The following is a 23040-nucleotide window of genomic DNA, read 5'->3' as shown; positions in this document are numbered from 1 at the left end:
GCCTGTACATCGGCCGAGTGTGTCAGTGTTCATGTCTGCTTTTAAATAGCCCCAAATTGCTTCATTTAAGGTTCCTTCATTTCTATGCCTCAGACGTTCATCCTTTTGTGAAGAAAATGAATACACCAATAGTACTTATAAACCAATTATCCAAATCAGATTCAGTCTCAGATTCGAATCTGGGAACCTCACACCTTTAGACTGAACTCTGTAGCGGCAACTTGAACGACATGGCCTTTCACTCTCATATCTCCAGTGAATAAGCACGTTTATTCGTTGCGATGAGAAGTGCAAATCGTTGAGTGTTGTTACGGGTTATTAGATATATACAATAACTTACGGAGTGGAGGTTCTGAACAACATGTTTATGTGGGAAAGTGGTGTCAGGTGGTCAGAATATATCATTCATTGTTTCCTGCAACTGCAATAAACATTAAACCACCAACATAAGATGTGTCCTATATACGAAACTACAACATCAATTCCGTGGCGTTTTCGGGCGACGAAGATAATCCCCAATGCATGTTAGGTTCCAGTGACTTCTTCAATTTCTACGAACAAAAAAGAAAGAAATACATTATATAGCATCCGCCCAATGATGACGTGATTAGGATTATAATAGAATTTCCACATAAACAACCAGCCAAACCGAAGCATATGATATGAAACAATTTGCAAAAATCAGGCCCGCAACTGCTTAATTTATGTTTTCTTTCAGGGCATCATAATAACGTAGGGAATCTCTTTTGGACTCGAGTGTAATTTTCAGTAGAGGAAGTGACCGGCAATGTTTGGCCAGGTGGACAGGGAAATTATCATAGACTCCTTTTGACATGAAATGTTATGCACATGAGGTAAAGTTTAAGCTATTTATGTACAATTGGGAAAAATATGATTTTGACGCATATTCTGAAATGAAGCATTTTAACATTAACTATGAATATATAAGACCGATTCATTGTTGCAAGAGGTTGCTGTGTACACACAACTCCAAATGACCTTACCTCTCTGATTGTGTGTGTATCTGTTTTGTACAGTGAGTGAGTGAGTTAAAATTTAACGTCACATCGGCAATAGTTCAGCCATATCGTGACGGGAACGTAACATTAAAATGGAATATATGAGTATTATAAAAACCTGTCGACGAAGGACAGTAAAACAACTAGGACATCACAGAAAAGAATGTAAAACTAGTGGCTATGCCTAAAACAATTTATCTATAGAGGGCAATACAATATAAAACTGGGCTATAGATTGCTAACAACTGAAGGTAGATCACCATACAAGGGACCATGGGGACTTACAGTACCTTTGCTACCTGCATGGACCCTAGCTGGATTTACATCATCCCCTCAGCCGTCAGCAATTTGGGAAATCTAGCCATACAATAAAAAAACACTTTAATACGATTAAAAACCTGGAAATTTATAATTTACTTTGAATGTTTGTGGACTTACGTACCCTCTCAGGAGGACAATAATTTTACAATACTTCAACCCCCTTTGAGGGTATAGCCTCCAACAATTCAAGTTACTAATTCAAATTACCAGTCATTAAAATACATCTATTTACAGAAACATATTATTCAACATTGAACCAAAAAATCAATTTCTTTTAAAAAACCTATAATTAAAAGAGAATTAACGTTGGTAAAAAGATCCTTCATTGATTTAACTGTAAAATACTTATCCCTTGTGATGGAGAATTCAACACAGTCAAGCAGAATATGCTTGACCGTGACTCTCTCATCACAAGGGATACAAAATGGAGGATCCTCACCTTTTAACAGGTACGCATGAGTATATCTAGTGTGGCCAATACCGGCAGAAGAAATAAATGGTTTAATTCTGTGCCCAAGAGGTGGAACAAGAGAAGACTTTTTGTTATACAAATCTTCACAAAGGGGATTGAACACACAGTTATAGGCAGGGTTAGATTCATTAGAATATAATTTAGTAATGTATGGTAAAGACAATTTTATACGACGTTGAGTAAGAGATGGTTCATCGGCCTCAAAGTAGAGACTGTCAATAGGTAAAGTTCTGAAAGATCCCAGACAAAGTCTTAGACCTTTTTGATGTTGCTTTTGCAGGCTACACCATATACAATGGAGCCATAATCGAGTTTCGAACGTACGAGTGATCGATACAGGTGTAAGAGGGTTGCTTGATCCCCTCCCCACTTTGAGTTGGAAACAACTTTCAACAAGTCAAGAGCCTTCAGGCATTTAGTTTTAAGGGACTTGATATGAAGCAGTAACGTTAAATGGGAGTCAAAGATTAGGCCCAAGAACTTGGCCTCCTTTACAACTTTGATGGAACTGCCATCTAGAGATAGTTCAGGGTCCTTATGTGGTTTATATTTTCTGCAAAAATGCATACAAGTAGTTTTGGATTTAGAAAATTTAAAGCCGTTTTCAAGACACCATTTATTTATTTTGTTTAAACACAACTGCAGTTGCCGTTCAATAGTATGTATATTTTTACCACGACAAGAAATATTAAAATCATACACAAATAACGAGCCATCAATTGAATCGTTTAAAACTTTTGATAAACTATTTATCTTTATGCTAAAAATTGTGACAGACAAAATACTGCCTTGTGGAACACCCTGATCCTGATTGTAATGATAAGACAGGGTAGAACCCACTCGAACTTGAAACTGTCTGTCATTTAAAACGTTTGCTATAAATTGAGGTAAACGACCTCGCAAGCCGAAGTCATGTAGGTCTCTTAAACTACCATATTTCCAGGTTGTGTCATATGCTTTTTCTAGATCAAGAAAGATAGACACAGCATGTTGTTTATTAATTAGTGCATTTTTAACAAATGATTCTAAACGCACTAAGTGGTCGACAGTACTTCTGTTTCTATTTATCTTTATGCTAAAAAGTGTGACAGACAAAATACTGCCTATATATCAGTTATAAGGTTATTTGTTTCCAAGTACCAAACTAGTCGATTATTTATCATGCGTTCCACGATCTTGCAAACACAGCTAGTTGATGAAATCGGACGATAATTGGATGGATCCGTATGATGACGTCCAGGTTTAGGTATGGGTACTACTATGGCGTCACGCCATGAGGGAGGAAAGTTACCCGATGTCCAAATATCATAAAAAAATATTGAGAAGAGTTTCTAAACAGGATTCTGGTAAGTGCTTCAGGAGTTGATAATGTATGTTATCAGCTCCAGTAGCAGTGTCATGAGCTTGATCAAGAGCAGTATGGAGTTCATGAATAGAAAACGTTTCATTATAATCTTCCCCATTATCAGAATTGAAATTAATAGTTTTCTTTTCTTGTTGTTTTTGATATTGCTGGAATTTAGGTACATAATTAGAACAGGAAGAGTGTTTAGCGAGAGTTTCACCTAGTTTATTAGCAATATCTGATTTATCAGTAAGCATTTGATCTCCATGTTTAAGATGATGGACAGTAGATTTAGTGCCTTTACCTCTGATTTTCTGGACCATGTTCCATACCTTGGACATGGGTGTCCGACAATTTATTTTGGACACATAATTTTTGCCAAGATTGGCGTTTGTTTTGTTTAAAAGTACGCCGCGCTTTAGCATTTAAAATTTAAAATTTATTTAAATCATGTACCATAGGATGGAGACGGAAATAATGTTCTGCCTTTTTCCTTGCCTTCCTAGCTTGTTTGCACTCATCGTTGAACCATGGTTTTCTTATGTGTGGAACTACAGAGGAATTTGGTAGACACTCATCAGCTGTGGAATTCAGTTCATTAGAAAAACATTTAACAGCATCAGGAACGTCAATAAAACGTTCGGGTTTAAATTATTCAGCACACAGTGTTTCATATAAAGCCCAGGTAGCCTTTTTAAAATTCCGTCTTGATGATGGAGGAACATCAGACGGAGTGGCAGCTTTTAATATAGTAGGAAAATGGTCACTTCCACACGGGTCATCGTGGACTGACCATTCGAATTCATTCAATAGTTCTGAATTTGTAAGTGACAAGTCAAGAGCAGAATAAGTCCCTGTACCAGGGGGTAAATATGTGTTAGAACCATCATTATAAATACATAAATCATTGTCAGAACAAAAGTCCTCCAACAATTTACCTCTAGTATTTGTAGTTACACTACCCCAGAGTGGGTTGTGCCCATTTAAATCTCCCATTATAATACAGGGCTTCGGGAGCTGATCATATAGAGCTTGAGGATCGGTTTTGGCAAAAGCCGAAGATCGTGAAATATAAAGAGAGCATAGCATAAACGCTACATGTAAAGTAATTCTCACTGCAACAGCCTGCATATTAGTATTAAGTAAAACAGGGGTTTGAATAACGTTTTGTTTGACTAGAATGGATGATCCGCCAGTGGCCCTATCACCCGGAGTTGAAAAACCATGATATGCATTAAAATGACGAAGTTCAAATGTATCTGTTTGCTTTAAATATGTCTGTTGGAGACATAACGCTGAAGGTGTGAAATCTTGGACTAATAGCTGTAATTCATGTAAATTTGTCCTCAATCCTCTGCAGTTCCACTGTACAATATTATTGGAATAAACTATCTTTTGGGGGGATTTATTGGGGATCTACCCCGCACTCTTTTGGTGGACGACAAGCTATGTGCCCTAGAAACGTCCATATCTTCAAGAGACCCATATTTATTAAACAGTTGAATTTTATTTTGTGACCCCTTAGGAGCTCTGCCACTTTGTTGTTTTGAAGCAGACTTAGGTTTGGGTTTAGTTTTAACAATTTGTTGTCTATCAGCTGTTGAATGAGACTCAGAGCGTGACTGTGAAGATGACTTATGATCAGAGGACTTTGATGTAGTAGGAAGTGATTCCTCAGTCTGGGATGATATAGCAGGTTATAAAACCTGTGGGGAATCGGAACTGACCCAAGTCAAGGTAGTTTGGCATCCTGTGGATGATTTTGTTGTTTTAGAGCTGGATTCAGATGATGATTTTGCTACTGTAGCATAACTTTCTAGAAGGTCAGATCTCTTCACTAGTTTCTTTGCCTCAGAAAAAGAGATATTTTGGGTGAACTTTATTTTGTTAATCGCCATTTGCTCGTTCCATATTGGACACTGTTTTGACAGATGAATGGTCGCCTGAGCAGTTGGTGCATTTTTTAAAGTCACTGTCACAATCTTCTGTTGTGTGTGTCTTCTCACCACAGTGAGCATACACAACAGACAATGTGCAGGTAGATACACCGTGTCCATATTTCTGACATTTAAAACACCTGAGCGGGTTGGGGATGTAGGTTTCAACTTGGATATTGCAGTAACCCGCCTTTACTGATTTCGGAGGGGAGGGGGGGGGGGGGGGGGTGTATTTCATAAGCCATGATTGGTGTCATATGGTTCATCATCCGAGCTCCCCACCCACCACGGAGTATCACAAGGACAATGCTGAAGCAAGCGTTCCTCCAGCTTGCAGCACCAAGGATACCCGGATGATATGCTCCATCAGAAGAATTAAAACATTAATAATTCTACCAGACTGGCCCATGAGCCATCGCCTTCTGGCATAGGACTCTAGGCAAATTACAGAACAACATACTTCAAATTCAAAAATGTTTTAGATTATAAAGCCAAGGCCAAATTTACAACAATTCCAAATGATATATGTGCATTGATAAATATAATAATACCCCATGCAGAGGGCTTGGCATGACTGGCCGCTTGGTCAAACCAGGCCCATTCGACCACCCGTCTAGGCGAAGTCAGGGCCTAAGTGGTGTATTGAGCAACAGAAACACGGTTGCAAGCTCCTATTGCCCTCAACCACCAGGATCCCTTCCTCCGCCGACACAGGGTCGCAACCCACGGCAAACGGGTTGGTGGACCACATATCCGCCCGGGTCCACTACGGGGGTGTCGGCGAGCTCTTGGCGTTACCCAGCACCCACCACGAGGAGGTGGCTCGCCACGGGTGCCCCAGGAGATCAGGAGGTACCATACCAAGGCTACCGAGAACAATGGGGAGCCTGACGACAGTGTACTTGGGATGCAAGCGAGACATTTCAAAGGCGAGGTCTGCATATTTATCATGCTTTTCCTGATTCTTGCCAATCACACTGCTGTCAAAAGGGACAGAAAATTCAATGATATAAATAATTTCATTAGTTTTATCAAAAAGGACAAGATCAGGTTTGTTGGCTGGAATTCGACTCAGGCCTATTATATTGGCCTATTCCAGAGAAGTTTGAAAGCATCATTTTCCAGGACGCCCTGGACATGTTCAGGGTCGTACCATGGATGGACCTCGGGGTCAAAGCCACAGGCATGACGGAGACGATAGTAAAAGCAGCGAGCCATGCCATCATGTCTTTCAAGATATGCTCTTTGTGCCAAGGAAGGGCATCCACTGACAAGGTGTTGGACAGTCTCTGTGAATTGATTCCAAAGACGACATTTCATATTGATATTTTCTTTAAGAATAACATTCTGGCGATTGCGATTTGGAAGTGACTGGTCCTGAGCAGCAAAAAGGAAGCCCTCAGTTTCACATTTGAGACCAGCCGACTTCATCCAGGCGAAGGAGTCGGTTGGATTGCTGTTCTGTTCCGCACACTGCATGCACACTCGGTGCAATGGCTTCTCAGACAGCTTCTCCAGAATGGACCGACTCTGAGCAGACTTGGTGAAGGACTTCACCTGCTTTACTCCCATCCCTGTACCGTCCAGCAGTACATCGCCATCACCGAAATCAACTTCAAATTTCAGATTATGTCGAACAACCTTGGCACGCTTAAAATAGCTGTGGAATTCCTTGCTTTCATCGTGAGTCTTGACATGCATCACCAGAGGATCATCTGATAAATAAATATGTGCAAAAGTACACAAGAAAATTCTGTTATGAAGAGCTTCCACATTAATCAAACCCCGACCTCCTGAATTGATTGGCATTTATAAACGATTAAGAGAGGAACGAGGGTGGTGTGCTCTGTTATCAGACATGATCCTTCTGGTCAGGCGGTCAAGGATGGATGTCTTGTTTTGTCCAATCAACTACTCCAAAGGAATAGGAGAGGACTGGCACAGCAAAAGTATTGGTGGCTTTGACCTTGTTTCGAGCATTTACCTCGGAGCTCCAGATTTTCTTTAAACGAGATTTATACTCGGCCCGAAGTTTATCTTGAATCTGGGCATTCTGGAGCTTGTCTCGAACTTGCATTCCAAGATAGGTGTAGGCCTGATCTTCCACAAGATGCTCAGTAACTCCTCCCCCTTGTAACTTGACCGATCCATCATTGGTTACCTTGCCACGTTTCAAATGAAAAGTATTACATTTGTCGAGTCCAAATGTCATGCCAATATCATTAGAGAAGGACTCGGCAAGGAGAACCTGTTCTTTCAATTATTATTATTATTAGATATCGATAGCGTACGCTCATCCGATCACTGAGTGTGAATATATTTGAGAAGAATTGGAATTATGAACAGCTGAATGCTCAGTGTAAGTAATAGCGCGCGAGCGCGCGTTTATTTATCCTTTGAGCATTCTGATGATCTCGCTGGCAAAGGACGTCTTGCTCTCTGGTTTTTCATGAACAATCAACCCCTTAAGTCTTACCGATAAAAATGAGCTAATTAATGATCCACGCAGAGAATTATTATAAAGGAATTTATGGCTTCAAATCTTCTATGAAAACACCTTTATTTAATAGTGTATATTTAACACACATGACACATAAACCTATCGAAGAGAATGAAACAAAAATCGAGAATTCAAACAATTAACAAATAATTAAAATGTAATTTTAAAACTTGTTAGCATTAGCAAGGTGGTACCATTAGGCCTACGTACACGAGTCTGTATTTTGGCCGAATGTGTCAGTGCTCACGGCTCCTTTCAAAACGCCCGGAATAGCATCATTGAAGAGGCAACAGGAATGGATGCATGCCGCAGAGATTCGTCCTTTGGTGAAGCAAATCGTCTCGTCAATGGTACGTAAAAACCAATTACCCAAATCATCTGAGTTTCGATTCTACTACTATTTAAGCTTTTACTATTTAGAGTTACATTGCCATTGTCTATGCCCGCTAAAGCAGTCTGAAACTTCCTGATTCAGTTCATGGGTCCTAGTCAAAATGGCCACAAATCTACAAGTCAAAATGGCCACAAACCCCTAGTCAAAATGGCCACACAAACAAGTCAAAATGGCCACAAAAAACGTCTAAATAGCCATATATTATTTTTTTTTATAATTTATTTGTAAAAAAGACGTAAGAAGTTATATCAGACAAAACTTGATGTTTATTACACATATAGTATTAAATCATTTTCAACAAATAATAAATATATATATGTATGTTCGTTCTTCAAGTACAAACACCTTTTACTGTTTATTTTCACTTGTCATCCATAAGACCTTTTTTATCCTAGCAAATTAACAAATATATTTGTGCATGTTCTATATTTAAGTACAGCAATGCAGCTGCTTGATTACTCCAATGCTGCTTGAGTACTCCAATGGTCCAGTCTGCTGAGAACATAAGCGGAGAAGCTCTTTGGGGCTAAGATTTCCTTCCTTGTAGAGGCCCCAGGCTGCGAAGATCTCCTCGTGATTACGGGTGGCTCTCCTCCTTGAGAATTTTCTTAGTTTGCCGTCATGGAGGAGTCTTGTGTGGATGGCGTGCCTCTTTATGTAGGGATTCCATAAGCTTGTACAACCCGGGTGTTCTTTCCCCATTGCGGGAGTTGATTCGCCGATTCCATCCTACAACACAAATACCCAGATTTTAAATGTGCTCCCATTTTTCATTCTATTATTTATATATGTTAATTTAATAAATATATATACATGTACTTATTATTTATTTATACTTACCTTCCACGTGATTGTTGGTCCTGACCGACTGGTTGAACACGGACCAGCTTGTGACGGTGAAGGTGCTGTTGTTTATCCATTGCCTGCTGAAATACTCACACAGAGTCTTCAGGGCTGGAGTTGTTGCCTTCTGGTGTAGACAGGCAAACACTGGACTTGGCGGAATATACGCAAGAGCCATCAATTTCTTGATGAACTTCTGAATGCCTTGGTTGGTCTTGTAGGACTTCTGTAAAGAATGATCAGACAATAAAGCAACGTAATGTGACGTGGTCAGTAACGATACTCTGTGAAGTACAATGTGTATATATTTACCTGCAGACCAAATTCTTGACATTTTCTTCAGATGGCTTGGGTGTACAGCCGTGTATTTTCACATTTGACAACACTCTGTCTATGGCCTTTAGTAAATGTCCCTTGGTCCTGAATTACAGTTGCAAGGCATTTCATCTTCTTACCACGTTGACTGTAACGCCAATACACCTTCTGACCTCTTGAGGACTAAAATGAAAATACAATAAACTTGCTAAATATCACATAATATTATACATTACAAAGTATACATACAGTATTAAAGATCTACAACGAATTACTCTTATTTACTAGATATATTTCCATGTATTTAACAAGGACATATGTGTACCCACTAGACTCTATCAGCAGTGGTTTCCCCTTCTGAGATCCGGTCTGAAGAAGGCTACTTCTTCTACAGTCTCATCGTTGTCTTCCATGGAGAGTTCAATTGATCGCTCTGCAAAATCTATAACTTCATCAACATCACCACATTGCACATGCATGTGAGAACTGTCCAGTTCAGCAACAGAGCTTCCAAGAGTGACTGAGAATGTTCCAACTTCGAGCTGAATTTCTGAGTCGGAACATCTGCAGCATGTGAAAGGAAAGTCAGTCCCACTTTCCACAAGCTGCAGATAATCAGTTCTTGACAATCCAGTTTCACAAGTGCGGTGAGTCCACCCATGACATCCATCGCATTCAATTGCATGTTGGTGTTTCCTGACGGTCTTGGTACACTTAACACACTTTACAGCCATGATAGAGGTAAGTGATATCAGGTTCATATCTGTCCAGCATTATATAGTAATGTATCATGACACTGAGTTGAGTCAATTGACATATCCGGTGAGTAAGTTAATTACTTATTGAACTGTTGTCATAACAGTACCAAATGATCAAAGGGTCTTGAAATTACACCTCTAAGTATTAAGTAGGAAGACATTGCGTGATTAATTAAACATCTCCAAGAATTAAAAAAGAAAACATTGCAATGTTTCAATTAAACATCTCCAAGTGTCAGATAAGAAAACATTGCTAGAGTATCTTTTGGGCATAGGTATTTTGACATTTCTGTGTGGCCATTTTCACTTGGGGTTTGTGGCCATTTTTTTTTACTTTTTTGTGTGGCCATTTTGACTAGGGTCAGTGTGGCAATTTTGTCGTGTGGCCATTTTGACCTGTTCCCTTCTTTCTTCTCCTCCTTGGCAATTAGTGAGACCACAGATTGACCTCCCATTAACTACAATCAATAAGTCAGTTACTAACGAATTACAATATAAACAAGAATTTCATCAAATACAAAGTAAGTGTGATATATACAAATACTTATTTACAGACGGGTCCACGGATGGTGGCGCAGTGGCTTGTGTCACTGTCATTGCTTCCAGCGCAATACGCTCGTATGTTGTCGCTTGTCGTATGGAAGCTCTATTTATACAGCGGAAGCAAATGCCATATTGACAACTATTAAATATATTAAAAACACAGTACATGTTATGTCCAGACTCTCTCTCGTGGATTCTAGCTATTGAAGATGTTTTCAGTAAACATCCGCTTGTATTAGAAATTATTAAATAATATAGTGATCTTGCTACTGGCCAATGCGACATCGTCTTCCGTTGGCATTTCTGGCAACACAATGGCCGATCTTGCTATTAAGGCAGCAACCAACAACTCTATGACACCACTTCTTATTCCTTACTCGGATTAACATTAGATCTAGAATTAGACCTCATGCGGGAGAAGTGGGACACCCAAGTAGGTATCAATAAATTACATAAAATGAAACCCTACATTAGTTACACCAACTTTGGTTTTCAGTCTTGATTTAAAGAGGTCACCATGCGACAATGTCGTATTGGCATATACTGACATATACTCAGATATAATTGTTAAAGAAGGGTGAAGATCCCCCGTTTTGTATCCCTTGTGATGAGTCAGTCATGGTCAAGCAGATATTCCTTGATTGATTTAGCAAGCATTAAGTATTTTATAAACAGATAAGGACATTTTCAACAGTTAGTTCTCATTTAAGTATTGGCTTTTAAAGGAAATTGATTTCCTTGTGAGTTCTGAGTAATATGTTCTGTGTGTTTAATGATTGGTAGTTCAGGTTTTTAATCGTAGTATTCTTGTTATTTTAATTTTAGCTAGGATTTCTTTCACTCGCCAGCGGCTGAGAGGATGGTGTAAATCCAACTGGGGTCGATGCAGGAAGCAAATATACTGTGAGTCCCTGTAGTTCCTAGTATGGTGTTCTACCTTCAGTTGTTGGCGATCAATAGCCAGGTATTTTATTGTCCTGTCCAAATAGGGCTATTAGTGTTAACTTTACACCCTAGTTTTAATTGTGATATTCTGGTGGTGTTACCGTCCTTCGTCGAAAGGGTTTTATAATAAATTAAGGAGTGGAGCTTGTGAACAACATGTTTACATGAGATTTTGTGTCGTTTCGGAATATGACATTCATTGTGTTCCAGCAACTTTAATAAGCATTAAACCACCAACATACGATGTTTCCTATATACGATACTACAACATCATTTCCGTGGTGTTTTCAGGCGACGAAGATAATCCCCAGTGCATGGTAGGTTCCAGTGACTTCTTTAACTTCTACAAACAAAAAAGAAAGAGATGCATGATATCGCATCGACCCAATGATTACATGATTACAACTATAATAGAATTTTCACATAAGCATTAACTAAAACGGAACATATGATATGTAGCTGCTTATGTTGTTATCCCTTTCATGATAACGAATAAAATCTTAAGACTTTTTTGGACGGGTAATTTGCAATAGAAGGAATTAACAGGCTATGTTTGACAAGGTGGACAGGGGAATTATAATTGACTAATTTTTGACACGAAACAAACTGCACATAAAGTAAAGTTAAACCGTTCGTGTACAATTGGGAAAAAAGTGATTTTGACACACATTCTTAAATGAAAAATACTAGCATTTATTATGATAATTTCAGACCGATTCACTGTTATATCAGGTTCGTTTGTGTACACAACTCCACCTCTCATCTGTTATAACCTTACGTCTCTGATTGTGTTTCCATCTGTTTTGAACACCGTCCAGATGAAGACAATAGGCAAGGGTAAAATCGAGCCAAAGGATATCATCCATCCAAATCCCGTGGCCCAGGTAGGATAGATGTAGTCCCCATAGTTAGGGGGTCGGTAGGAGTACAGGGAGTAGCAGAATATGATCTGTAACAAGGATGATTCCATATCTGATTAAATATTTTCGGTGGTAATGTTTGACACGGTTTGGGCAATACCGACAATGACAAAGCAGCATTGATCACTGTCACATACCAGTAGGAGTCCTGGACTGATAAACTTCAGACTAAAGGTCAAGACCCTCGGGATAGTCTTCCCGCACATTAATGTGATGACTCTCTGCAGTCTATGTGTACCTAAAACAAATAGCCGAATCCTGGTGGTTATCTCGGGGTACAAGGATCTCAGCAGAAAAACAATCTGTACTGACGGTAATGACTAAGGACATACTGAGAGTTACACCTGTCAGTCGGTATATGCTAATATCCCCAAATCAGATCACAATCGTATCAAAGGTTTTCCCAAAAGCTTCACCGGCATGTTTGTAAGAGGTAGCTCAATGCGTTCGGGCCACGAACTCTCGTTAACTTGGCTCCTACACGTAAAGAATATTGTCGAGTTATTTTGTGTATGTTGTCATTTTGACTTTTTTCAGTTTGTTACAGGATACTTACCAAAGATCCAACTGACCACAATGCATTCCAGCATGCCAAACACTGCTACTGACGGGAAAAACGCATACCAGTCCACCAGAGTAAGCATGTACATGCCTCCCTGTCACAAAACAGTTTCAACATTATTGTGTGTTTACCAGGTTGGCAGAGGCGGCAGTGGTATGGATTTTCGGAAATTTCAGGATGGAATCACTCCAACCTTTGTATTGTCAATAACTGCTGTTGATTTAACTGATGATCCAGGTAACTGCCATTAATGACGTGTCACACTGACAGTGATCTTGCACATGCTATTGCTGCTTGTGTTGTACTGCATTTGTCAACAGATTTAAGACCTCCTGAACCATCTCTGGGTATCAGCTGGTATAGGCTCATGTTTACATGTGAAGACATTTCAACCTGTGATGCATAGGTATCAAGCATGCACTTCTCTATTTTTGTACCATTTGTTTGTTTCACATAGATTTTCGACTCACTGTGCGCATGTGCAGAGCGTGTAAAAATATCTACTGGCGAACTATCGGTAAACATAAGACCGAAGCGGAAGTCCACTAGTAGATATTTTGCGCATGCACAAATTAATGTGAAACCAACGAAAACAGTCTGTGTTTTCTTCAGGTGAACACTTACCTAGTGTTTGTATATGTTCATGACAGCGACCATCGTGTTTTCAGAATCAAGTTGTTATAACCTGCTAATGTATTGCTGTCTTTGTGACAGATATTTGTGATAGACAAAACATATTTGTCTTTCGCTATATGGCTGAAATATTTCCGATGTGACTTTAAATTTGAAATCAGTAATTCACTAAGAACTGCCTTTTACTTCTGCTGTATTTCATAACGTTCAATGGTTATGATATCGGATATATTGTGACAGAGAAGTCTGTAAGTACGTTGTGTCAGTTCGTGATAGTCACCTGTGTCATGTACAGTAGACCCAGGAGGAAGCATGGCACCAGGACCATGAGGATGATCACCCAACGTCGGCGAGATAGGCTTGGAAACTGATCTGACAGTGCTGTTACTGCTATCTCATAACATGGTAACTGTATGAAAACGGAACATATCAACCTCGCTTTAGACTGACACTGTAGTATTTAATAGAGCAACAACCACGTAGTAATTCGGCCTGTCCAGTTTCGACTCTAAATATAGTGATATGTTACACATTCGTACATAAAAATGGGAATTCGAATATGGACAAGTTTAGGAAACAATATCTCACCTCTGCAGTCCGGGATGAAATTCCTGGAAACGATCAAGCTATAATAGCTGTATAATAATTATACATGCTTCTTCCATACATGTCTAGGAGTCGTTTATCAGACTGAGGTACTTGCATTTCCAACAGCTTTTTTTCTACATGTGCTGGTGCAGTTTTGCACAAACACTTGCTTATATTCATGTATTTGAAACAAAATGATTTCTGAAAGTTTAAATTCGTCCTTTTGGTCCGATACTAACATGTGTTATCGTAATGAAGAACGTATATGTTACCAGAGAGTCGAATCCAAGGGTCATCAAATTCACAAAGGTCAAGACTGACCACAACTGGGGCAACGGGAGTGATGCCACGGCTTCTGGATATGCGATGAATCCGAGGTTGTATCCTGGTTTAATGAAAACACAATCACAGTCACAATCACAAATTATCAGATTATCTATGATGCGACGTTTTGGGAAAAAATCATTATACCGTTTAACTTATCAAGCAAGAGTGAAGTACTGCATCAAAGAACAGACTTATATACATCACCAGGACTTCGTAGACAGTTTGCTTTTCGGTTGCAAGTTAATCATTTTATCACGATAGACACAAAGGTAATTCTACATAATCTAAGTGTCATTGGTAAGTAGTTTGGCTGATGTTGTGATAACAGTATAGCAGATAGGAATATATTTTTTCACAATGGCACACATTGTCGACAATATTTTGGCCCATTTTATGTTGGCTCATTCATTCGAACTTTGTTGATTTAAATATTGTAATCTAAGTACTTGACATTTTGAGGAATGGATTATATGGTAGCTTCGCAAAGGACTGACACTTTTGAGAGAAATGCATTATGTTATTTCATAGAAGTGTTGTGTGACATTGTGTCCATGAGCAAAGATGATACAATGGAAGGACTACTTTATCCATAAAATCAAGGAAATACCAGAGTATTGGAACGAATCTACAGTCACACCACGCAGGTGAGCAACGTGACCCATGATGGCGAAGAACGCAAACCCGATGTATATGGATGTCAATGCAACAGCGGTACCTAGAATCAAAGCGTCCCTACAAAAAAAAAACATACAGAAAATTGTTATTTTATGTTTTACGCTGCGTGTAATTTTCATGACTCGCACAGCGAATAAAGAATGACCATCAACTACGTTCATCAGTGTGAACGTTTAGGGGCAGGATATTAATCCCCCACTTAGAAACAATTCTTTGGAACACATTATGGACTCGATCGGTCACTCACATTCTTAAAACCCGTTAATGATAATGAAATAACAGTGTATAAGACACTAGTGCATTCAAAACACTGATAATGACATTTTCAAGAAATGGGAACGGCCAATGCAGATGCTACTTTCTTAATGACCAAGCAATTCCTCTCATATTCATCGACCATGGTTTAAAAACGCTACCGGGTTATGATCTTTGCTCTGAGCTGTTTCACGTAGTCTCTACTTTGTTTTTTTTTTTTTTTTGTTTTGTTTTGTTTGTTGTTGTTTTTTTGTTTGTGTTTCTGGCGAGATAGGGCGATACTTGTGCCTGTCTCTTATGATGCAAGTGCTGCCGAGGTACCATGGTCCCCGGTAATGCCAATCGTGAGTTGCTTGTTAGTTTGAAGCCGCTCTCAAAACCTACTGTTGCCTCTTCAGGTACACATTAAATGATATACCTTTTTCTAGCATTTTCCCATTTTTAGGCCCATTATAAATAAAAGTCCCCTATCGTCGAAATCTAGTATTTGTTTGAGACCGTCAAATGTCTTGGCGGTTAATGTGATGTCTGTTATGAACTCAAAGTACTTGGTTGAGAAAACTGCTGTTGACAATTTAGTAAGGTGTAAAAATTTACCTCAGGCAATTGTTGTTATGTTTGTTGTGTCCAGCCATTGTTGGGAGACATCCAAACGCAATTCCGTGTGCGAGCAAGGCGTAGTTACAACCCTCGATCCAAATCTGGAAATAGATACTGACCTGAACCATACGAACTGCAGTTTCGTTCGGAACAAACAAGAACATTTCTAATTAAATTCAAACAGAAAAGATTATGTTCGTTCATAAGTATGTGTTAATCCATAAACAATGTTTTGGCATTGTAGAAAATTAGTAGCAAAATGAAAGGATTCCGTATTCGTGCATTTAGAAAAGAAATTTGCTCGATAAGATTCAGTAAAGGCAACGACTAACCATACAAGCTGACATGAATATATGTTCATGGAAGCGAATAGGGGAACACCTAAAGTATAAGTGTCCCTTTATAATTCTCTTTCTGGCTTCATGACAAACTGTGTATTAAAAGGGTGACAGTTTGGAAAAGAATAAAGAAACGTGTACTTTCACGTTTTTCCTCATTCGTTTCCGTGGGTATATCATCCTTACATAAAACAGATCCACTGTTGTCATTCTAATTGCAAGGTGTTCATCAATGCCAGTAACAAGAATAAAGTAAGAATAAATATTACAAATGTGGAAAGAAAGCGTAGTCCAGAAAAGAATATATCAAAATACCCTTGTGGCCTATGGCCTTTCTGAAAGATGAAATATTCCATTTAGAAAACAGAAACCCGTTAATCACTCCCTGGGATTTCCGACTTGTTTCAATATATACAACGATGTTGGCACAGAAAGTTGTCTGTGTTGCTGTGTCATCGTATCTGCCATACCTTTACACCAAACTATGATAATAGTATTGTAACGTAAATAGTTTGTCAAGCAAGGCCAACATTCGTATCTCACTTGACTTCCTCAAAGCGATGGTAACCCAAAGTTGATCTTAACTCCCATACGTCAACATAGAGTTATGAGAGTTGTAGCGCTTTGTGAAACGGGACCCAGGCCAATGATTGGGAGATATTATGTGCATTATTGTGAAAGGACCAACTATTAATGTTGTAGTTTCTCCTCATCGTTCACCTCTGGATTCAGCAGCTTTTCAAACTGTGGGTACATGTAGAAATATATCCCCTCAGCCGAACCCGGAAGTAGGCAGCCCCGGATAAGGAAAACAGTGATGAGGATGTAAGGAGCACCGACGGTGACGTACACCACCTGTTGCCATCCAAACAAAAAATGAAATTGTCATTGAAACTAGGACAACGTATATTCCCTACAAAGGGTCATTTTTTATTATTCAAAAAGCCAACTCAGACAAATACTCCGCACATCAACTCCGCTGAACACATACCATCTTGCCTTTGCCTTTACCTTTCCAGAAACCTTGATCCCACGAAAGAGACACAAGAACGCCAGGGTGTATGTGATAGCAAGACAGCCAACAAGAGGCCACCGCATACTACCGAGATGTTCCAGACCGTCGCTAATCTGTAGGACCCTTAACCTGTTTAAAAAGTGGTAACAATTTGAGAAATGAGGCCACGTTTGAGATGTGTCTTAGGCAGAGTACGAGCACTACCCTATGAAAACGGTACATTACTTTTGTGTTCATTGTGTGAAGTGGTGACATCTGTAGCAAATGGCTTACCGTGATAGAAAATGTGTCCAAAAGAAGCTACCTTGACTGAAATGAATGGCTGTCAAGGACGTATAACACGTCAACAAATACAGGAGTTTTAGTGATAATGCAACATTTCACATGCAATGACATGAAACAGGTCATATTTGCAGAACCTGTTCTCGTATTAGGCCCATCAGGAAGCTATTCTTCTTTAAAAACCTTTGAAATCACCGTTTTAGAGTGAGCGAGTGAGTTTAAGTGTAAAATTATACCACTTTATACCCTCTTGGGACTCATGGAGCGCATCATTGGTAAAGGCAATTTTGACGTAAACTGCAGGGATAAAACTGACGTTTATAAATCATTACAATTAGAGGATAATATGCTATGCCCATGTCATACTAGGTTTACGACACGAGTGCCTAAATGTTGGTATTTCCAAAGCGATAGCGAGGAGTATACTGATATTTAGGCACGAGTGTCACAAACAGTATGATATGGGCATGACAATTATATTCTGTTTATTCCTAAAGTCGTTAAATTGATGAAATTATGCCCAAATCTACTTTCAAACACAGGCTGGCTAACCACCTTCGCAGCATGCATAATGCAACGTCACAGAAGAAACGTGGTGTCACGTCACCTTGACGTCATACTTTGCCCTAGGGCATCGTATTCAAAATATGAACCCCGATATGTTTGCCCTCATAGGTAATAGATCAAACTTCTACAAAACACATACGTCCAGAATTCCTCTGCCGGTGTGATTGCCGATACATTCATTGTCCCATTAGGCAAGGCAGAAGAGTTGTAAATGGCATTGACCCTACTGGTAAAGGCTCCGGAAACATTTGCAGAGGTATTTCGTGGGTCATCGACGACTTTGTTGAACGGTATACAAGATGGTGAGTTCCATGGGTTGTCACAGTTACTCCACGGAATGTTGGGAAAGAAGGAGTGGTAGAAGTAGTAGATTAACCAGGAAAACAGGGCAGCATAGTAGGTACTGTAGAATACGCTGATGAGGACGTTCCCAATTCCCATACCTGGATAACAAGCATTATTTAGGGTCATGGGCACAGGACTGTATTCTTGAACAAGAAGAATCTATGTGACATTAAATAATATTCAAACACATTGCTATAAGAAACCACCAGCCATAGCGAGGCCACCTTACCGGGAAACAAGGGGACATGCAGTGCTTCTTCAGCTTACAGCATAAAGCCTCGGAATGATTAAAACTTAAAGCATCACTGCCAGCTGTACACAATGACAGTTTAAAAGAAAAATGTGTGTATTTCATTCAGCATACAAGACTCCAATACTTGCATCAACGGTACTTAAAATGCATTCATCGAAAAGCAATCGAAGAATCCTCTTTCAAAATCCTTTGAATTAAATATTCGGAAAAGACTTTTATTTTTTAAAACATTCCCACTCGTTTCGGTTTCAATAAAGTCACTGACACTTCTATTTACAACATTTATTTCTATTTATGTGCGACGACATTTGTTGTTTCATGGATGTATTACTGCGGTAGGTCGGTTATTCAAGACTTTCCACCTAAAAACTTCTGGTGACCCATGTAATAAACAGTCTGCAACAGAAAGCTATATCCATTTTATTGCTAAGTTGGAAGGCTAACCTTATATTCTTTTTCAATAAAATTTGTTGATGGCTCATCCACCTTGTGTTATATCGTCTCAAGTCAGAGTTTGATTTGCAGTTGTATCCATTTTCATGACAAACGCACCAGGAATATTATTGTGATATCTCCTACATATGTATTTTTCGATCACAAAGGTGTTTAATGTGTTTCTAAAGGACTACGTTCTGAAAGACCATACGAGCATATAATCAGCATGACAAAAGATGCTTCACTAAACACGTGTATAGTACCTCTGAACGGTGGGCACAGGTTCCAGACTTTAACTGCTCCACTCTGTGTGAACTGACCAATCGCCATTTCAAGAAAGACACAAGGAACTGCGCCGATGATCATGAACACCAGGAACGGTATCAGGAATGCTCCTGCAAGACATAGGTATTGTACGCACAACTACAATGAACATATTGTTGTAGAGACAAGTTACATGAACCCGAGTGATAAATGCACATATAAACTAGAATGTGGTTTGGACCATGAAAATAATATAAATAGATGGACTCGACATATCAACATCTGTGTTAGAGGCACAGAGAGAGTTCCACAATGCGTCAACTGCATCGTACATAGTTTGACCAGAAATAAAAATGATTAAGAATAAATCAGTGTATCTGTTTTAAAAGCCACCAACTAAAGGTTAGTTTTTCCAACATAGAGGCAGGAGAGAAAATGATTAATATGTATGATTAATATGTATCATACGAACCAGACAAAATGCTCTTACGTCGGGCAGTTTTGCTAATTAGATTGGTGATATTTATACTTACAATCTAGATGATATAACTACATATATGAACTCGGCTTCGGTAACAGATACATGTGACATATCAATATTTGCGACAAAGGGACAGGGAGTTCCACAATGTGTGAATGCCATCGTACATAGTTTGACCAGAAATGATTGACACAATCCCCCGCAAGTTATCAGATCAAACTTGAAAAGTAATGAAACTGAAGGCCCTAGAGTTTAAGATAATAACTTAACATGAAAAACATTACCAGTCAGCCTCTCTTGATATCTCGCTCTTCAGCAGTTGAAACAAAAATAACTTCAAGACTCAGTTTGACCTGGACATAATATGTCATGGTGTATGAAATATGCCGAAATAGTGAAAGAGAGACGTCTGGAAAGTATATGAAAAAAATCCAGTTATTCGTTCCTGTGATATCTTGCTACCAAGCTTAGCATGCATTTACTATGCAAAAATATTTACAGTATCGCCGTGAACTTGACAATTTCGCCACCAAAGCCGACTAGACGCCCCCCCCCCCCCCCCCCTAAAGGTTGATGACACATATATGATAATATCCAGTTAATGGCATTTAAGATATCCTGCTGACAATCTGAACATGGAGCTGTTCATCCCTGTTACCATGAAAGTTACTTGAAGGTCACAAAAATCGACTGAGCCCTGCGCCTTTCCTAGATTGAGTCTGGGTCTGAATGTGAAGTGAATGGTTTTTAGGATATTTTGCTAACAAGGGTAAAGGGTTAAATTCCCCTATGATCTCGAAATGAAAGTCAAGGTCACAAAACCTTTCATATACTCTTTACTGAACCTTTGCACCGGATATTTTAGAACATCTTGTCAATGGTCCCTAAGGTATTCCAGTTCGTACTGACGGACGGAGCCGTAATACTATTTCCCACTGCTTCACAATTAACACGCGGCGGGGGATCATAAAACAACATAGATGTTTTATAAAATCACCTACTAAAAGGCAAGTTTGTCCATCACAGTCATGAAGAAAAGATTGATCACTTATGAACTTTTCTTTGACTTATAACATATTAATGCACGATTAATCAGCTTTGTTTTAAAGACGATATTTATATGCATGTGTACGATATCTGACAAGTGTAATACTATACTCATTACTGCATATCCATATAATTCTGTATTGATCTACTTGTTCAGTGTACCTGCGAACCTTGTACTGATCTTCAGCTGCAATGTGGGAAATAAAGTATATCTATCTTTACGATTAATCGGTTATGTATTGTACACACACAGACAACGTGCTCGCACTACGACTGGCCTTGTTAACCAGATTGATGATATTTATACCTACCTCCGCCGTTTCTCATACACATGTACGGGAATTTCCACATGCTTCCCATTCCAATGGAATAGCCAAGAACCGTCATCATGTAATCGACTTGGGAACCCCATTTTTCGTGCTCCATGTCTGTTGAGAATGAAAGCTAGGTTCCTAAAAGTAATTGTTATATATGTAGACGCACAGATGGCGTGATTAAACATGCATGAACAACGCATATATATGGCTTCAAAATGTGTTGAGAATGCAGCTGTAATACACACACATTCTACAACCTATGAATCACCCACTAATGTGGACTAATGTGACATTAGTTTTCCGGTTACAGTTTACGAATTATGTGAGTACTGAAAAAACAGAAACTTCACTTTCTCAAATGATACATTTATGTATCCGAAATGGGATCCCTATCTTTCGACTTTAGAAAAACGTTAGCAAAACCCACCCAAACCCATCCATTCGTCGTGCAAATGACGTTAGTGCCAAATCAGGTTTTGCACGTCCAATCGATCACGTGATCTCCGCATCGAAGTTTTCTTCATTTGCATTGGCCTCAAAAATTAAAAAAAACAACTTTTATACGACAGTTCTAACGTTACTTTAAATGCCACGATTGTCAAATGTGGAACGTGGACGTGCCATTGGCATGTTGCAAGCGGGAAGATCAGTTATTGACGTCGCAAGAGCAACGGGATGCAGCCGTCGTACTGTGTATGACTTGTGAGGTCGTCTACAACAAACTGGCACCACTTCTGACCGTCCAAGATCAGGTCTTCCGCGTGTGACTTCACGAGCAGAAAACCTACGTGACAGATTTTTGCCGGCTACACCAGATGTTTAGATGTCGACTGTCCTCACAGACCATTCGAAATCTGTTGCGGGCTGCCAATCTCCATTCTCGACGTCCATATCGTGAACCAACACTGACGCCGTTTCATCAACGTCAGTGTCTGCTGTGTGCCCAACGTCACCCCGATGGACCCAGAGAGACTGGAATCGAGTCGTCTTTGTCGATGAATCCAGGTTTACCCTCAGATTCGCGGATTCATAGAGTCTGGAGACGACGTCGTGAGTGGTATGCCCAATGCTGTGTACAGGAAGTCGACGGATTCGGGGGCGGAAGTTGCATGGTGTGGGGTGCTTTCTGTGGGAACAACCGTTCCCGACTTCTGGTCATCCGTGGAAACCTCACAGCTTCTGTTTACCGCGACCAGGTGCTCATCCCTGAACTCGTTCACGGCGGCTCATGGTCCAGATCTAAGTTCCAGCATGATAATGCTAGACCGCATACCGCGATGTTGACACGAAATTTCCTTCAAAACGCTGGAATAAACGTCATGGACTGACCGTCGAGGTCCCCTAACCACATTCGAATAGAGCACGTATGGGATGCACTCGGGAGAAGGCTTCGTGGTCTTAGGAACCAACCTCAGAATTTGCAGGAACTTGTAGCTGGTGTGCGAGAGCAATGGCACAGAATCCCAATCCACGTGTTCACAAGCAGTGTTTGGCAGTGGTGAATACGCAAGGCGGACATATACAATACTGAACTGAGAAACTTCGAATTTTTTTCTTGTGATTTGATATTCTGTATACCCATGTTTTGGAACGGCGGTGTAGCCTAATAGAACTGATTGTGGCACTGTCGGTGTATCGAGTACATCACACAGATCTCAACAATGAAATAATGATAATTTCACCATCTTACCGTCTCTTGTTCTTTTATAATGCCCTGAAGAAAGGATGTGAAGTTTCTTTTTTG

General features: G+C 39.6%; 1 protein-coding gene across 1 annotated transcript; it reads right to left on the bottom strand.

Annotated features, from left to right (window-relative positions):
• Positions 1–396: 396 nt before the first annotated feature.
• LOC137256166 (sodium- and chloride-dependent GABA transporter 3-like) lies at positions 397–21405 on the bottom strand. Its single transcript, XM_067793871.1, has 14 exons — positions 21291–21405; positions 19451–19582; positions 18294–18597; positions 17302–17434; positions 17011–17145; positions 15950–16053; positions 15030–15154; positions 14368–14480; positions 13788–13916; positions 12869–12968; positions 12450–12550; positions 12171–12341; positions 11635–11735; positions 397–551 (listed from the first exon to the last, which is right to left on the bottom strand). The coding sequence occupies exons 1-13, from the start codon at positions 21403–21405 to the stop codon at positions 11655–11657; spliced, it is 1743 nt and encodes a 580-aa protein (XP_067649972.1). The 3' UTR covers positions 397–551; positions 11635–11654.
• Positions 21406–23040: the final 1635 nt, after the last annotated feature.

This window comes from Haliotis asinina, chromosome 11 (genome assembly GCF_037392515.1).
Source record: "Haliotis asinina isolate JCU_RB_2024 chromosome 11, JCU_Hal_asi_v2, whole genome shotgun sequence".
Taxonomy (NCBI): Eukaryota; Metazoa; Mollusca; class Gastropoda; order Lepetellida; family Haliotidae; genus Haliotis; species Haliotis asinina.
Note: the sequence above shows the minus strand (reverse complement) of the source record. Positions and strands in the feature narration are given on the sequence as shown.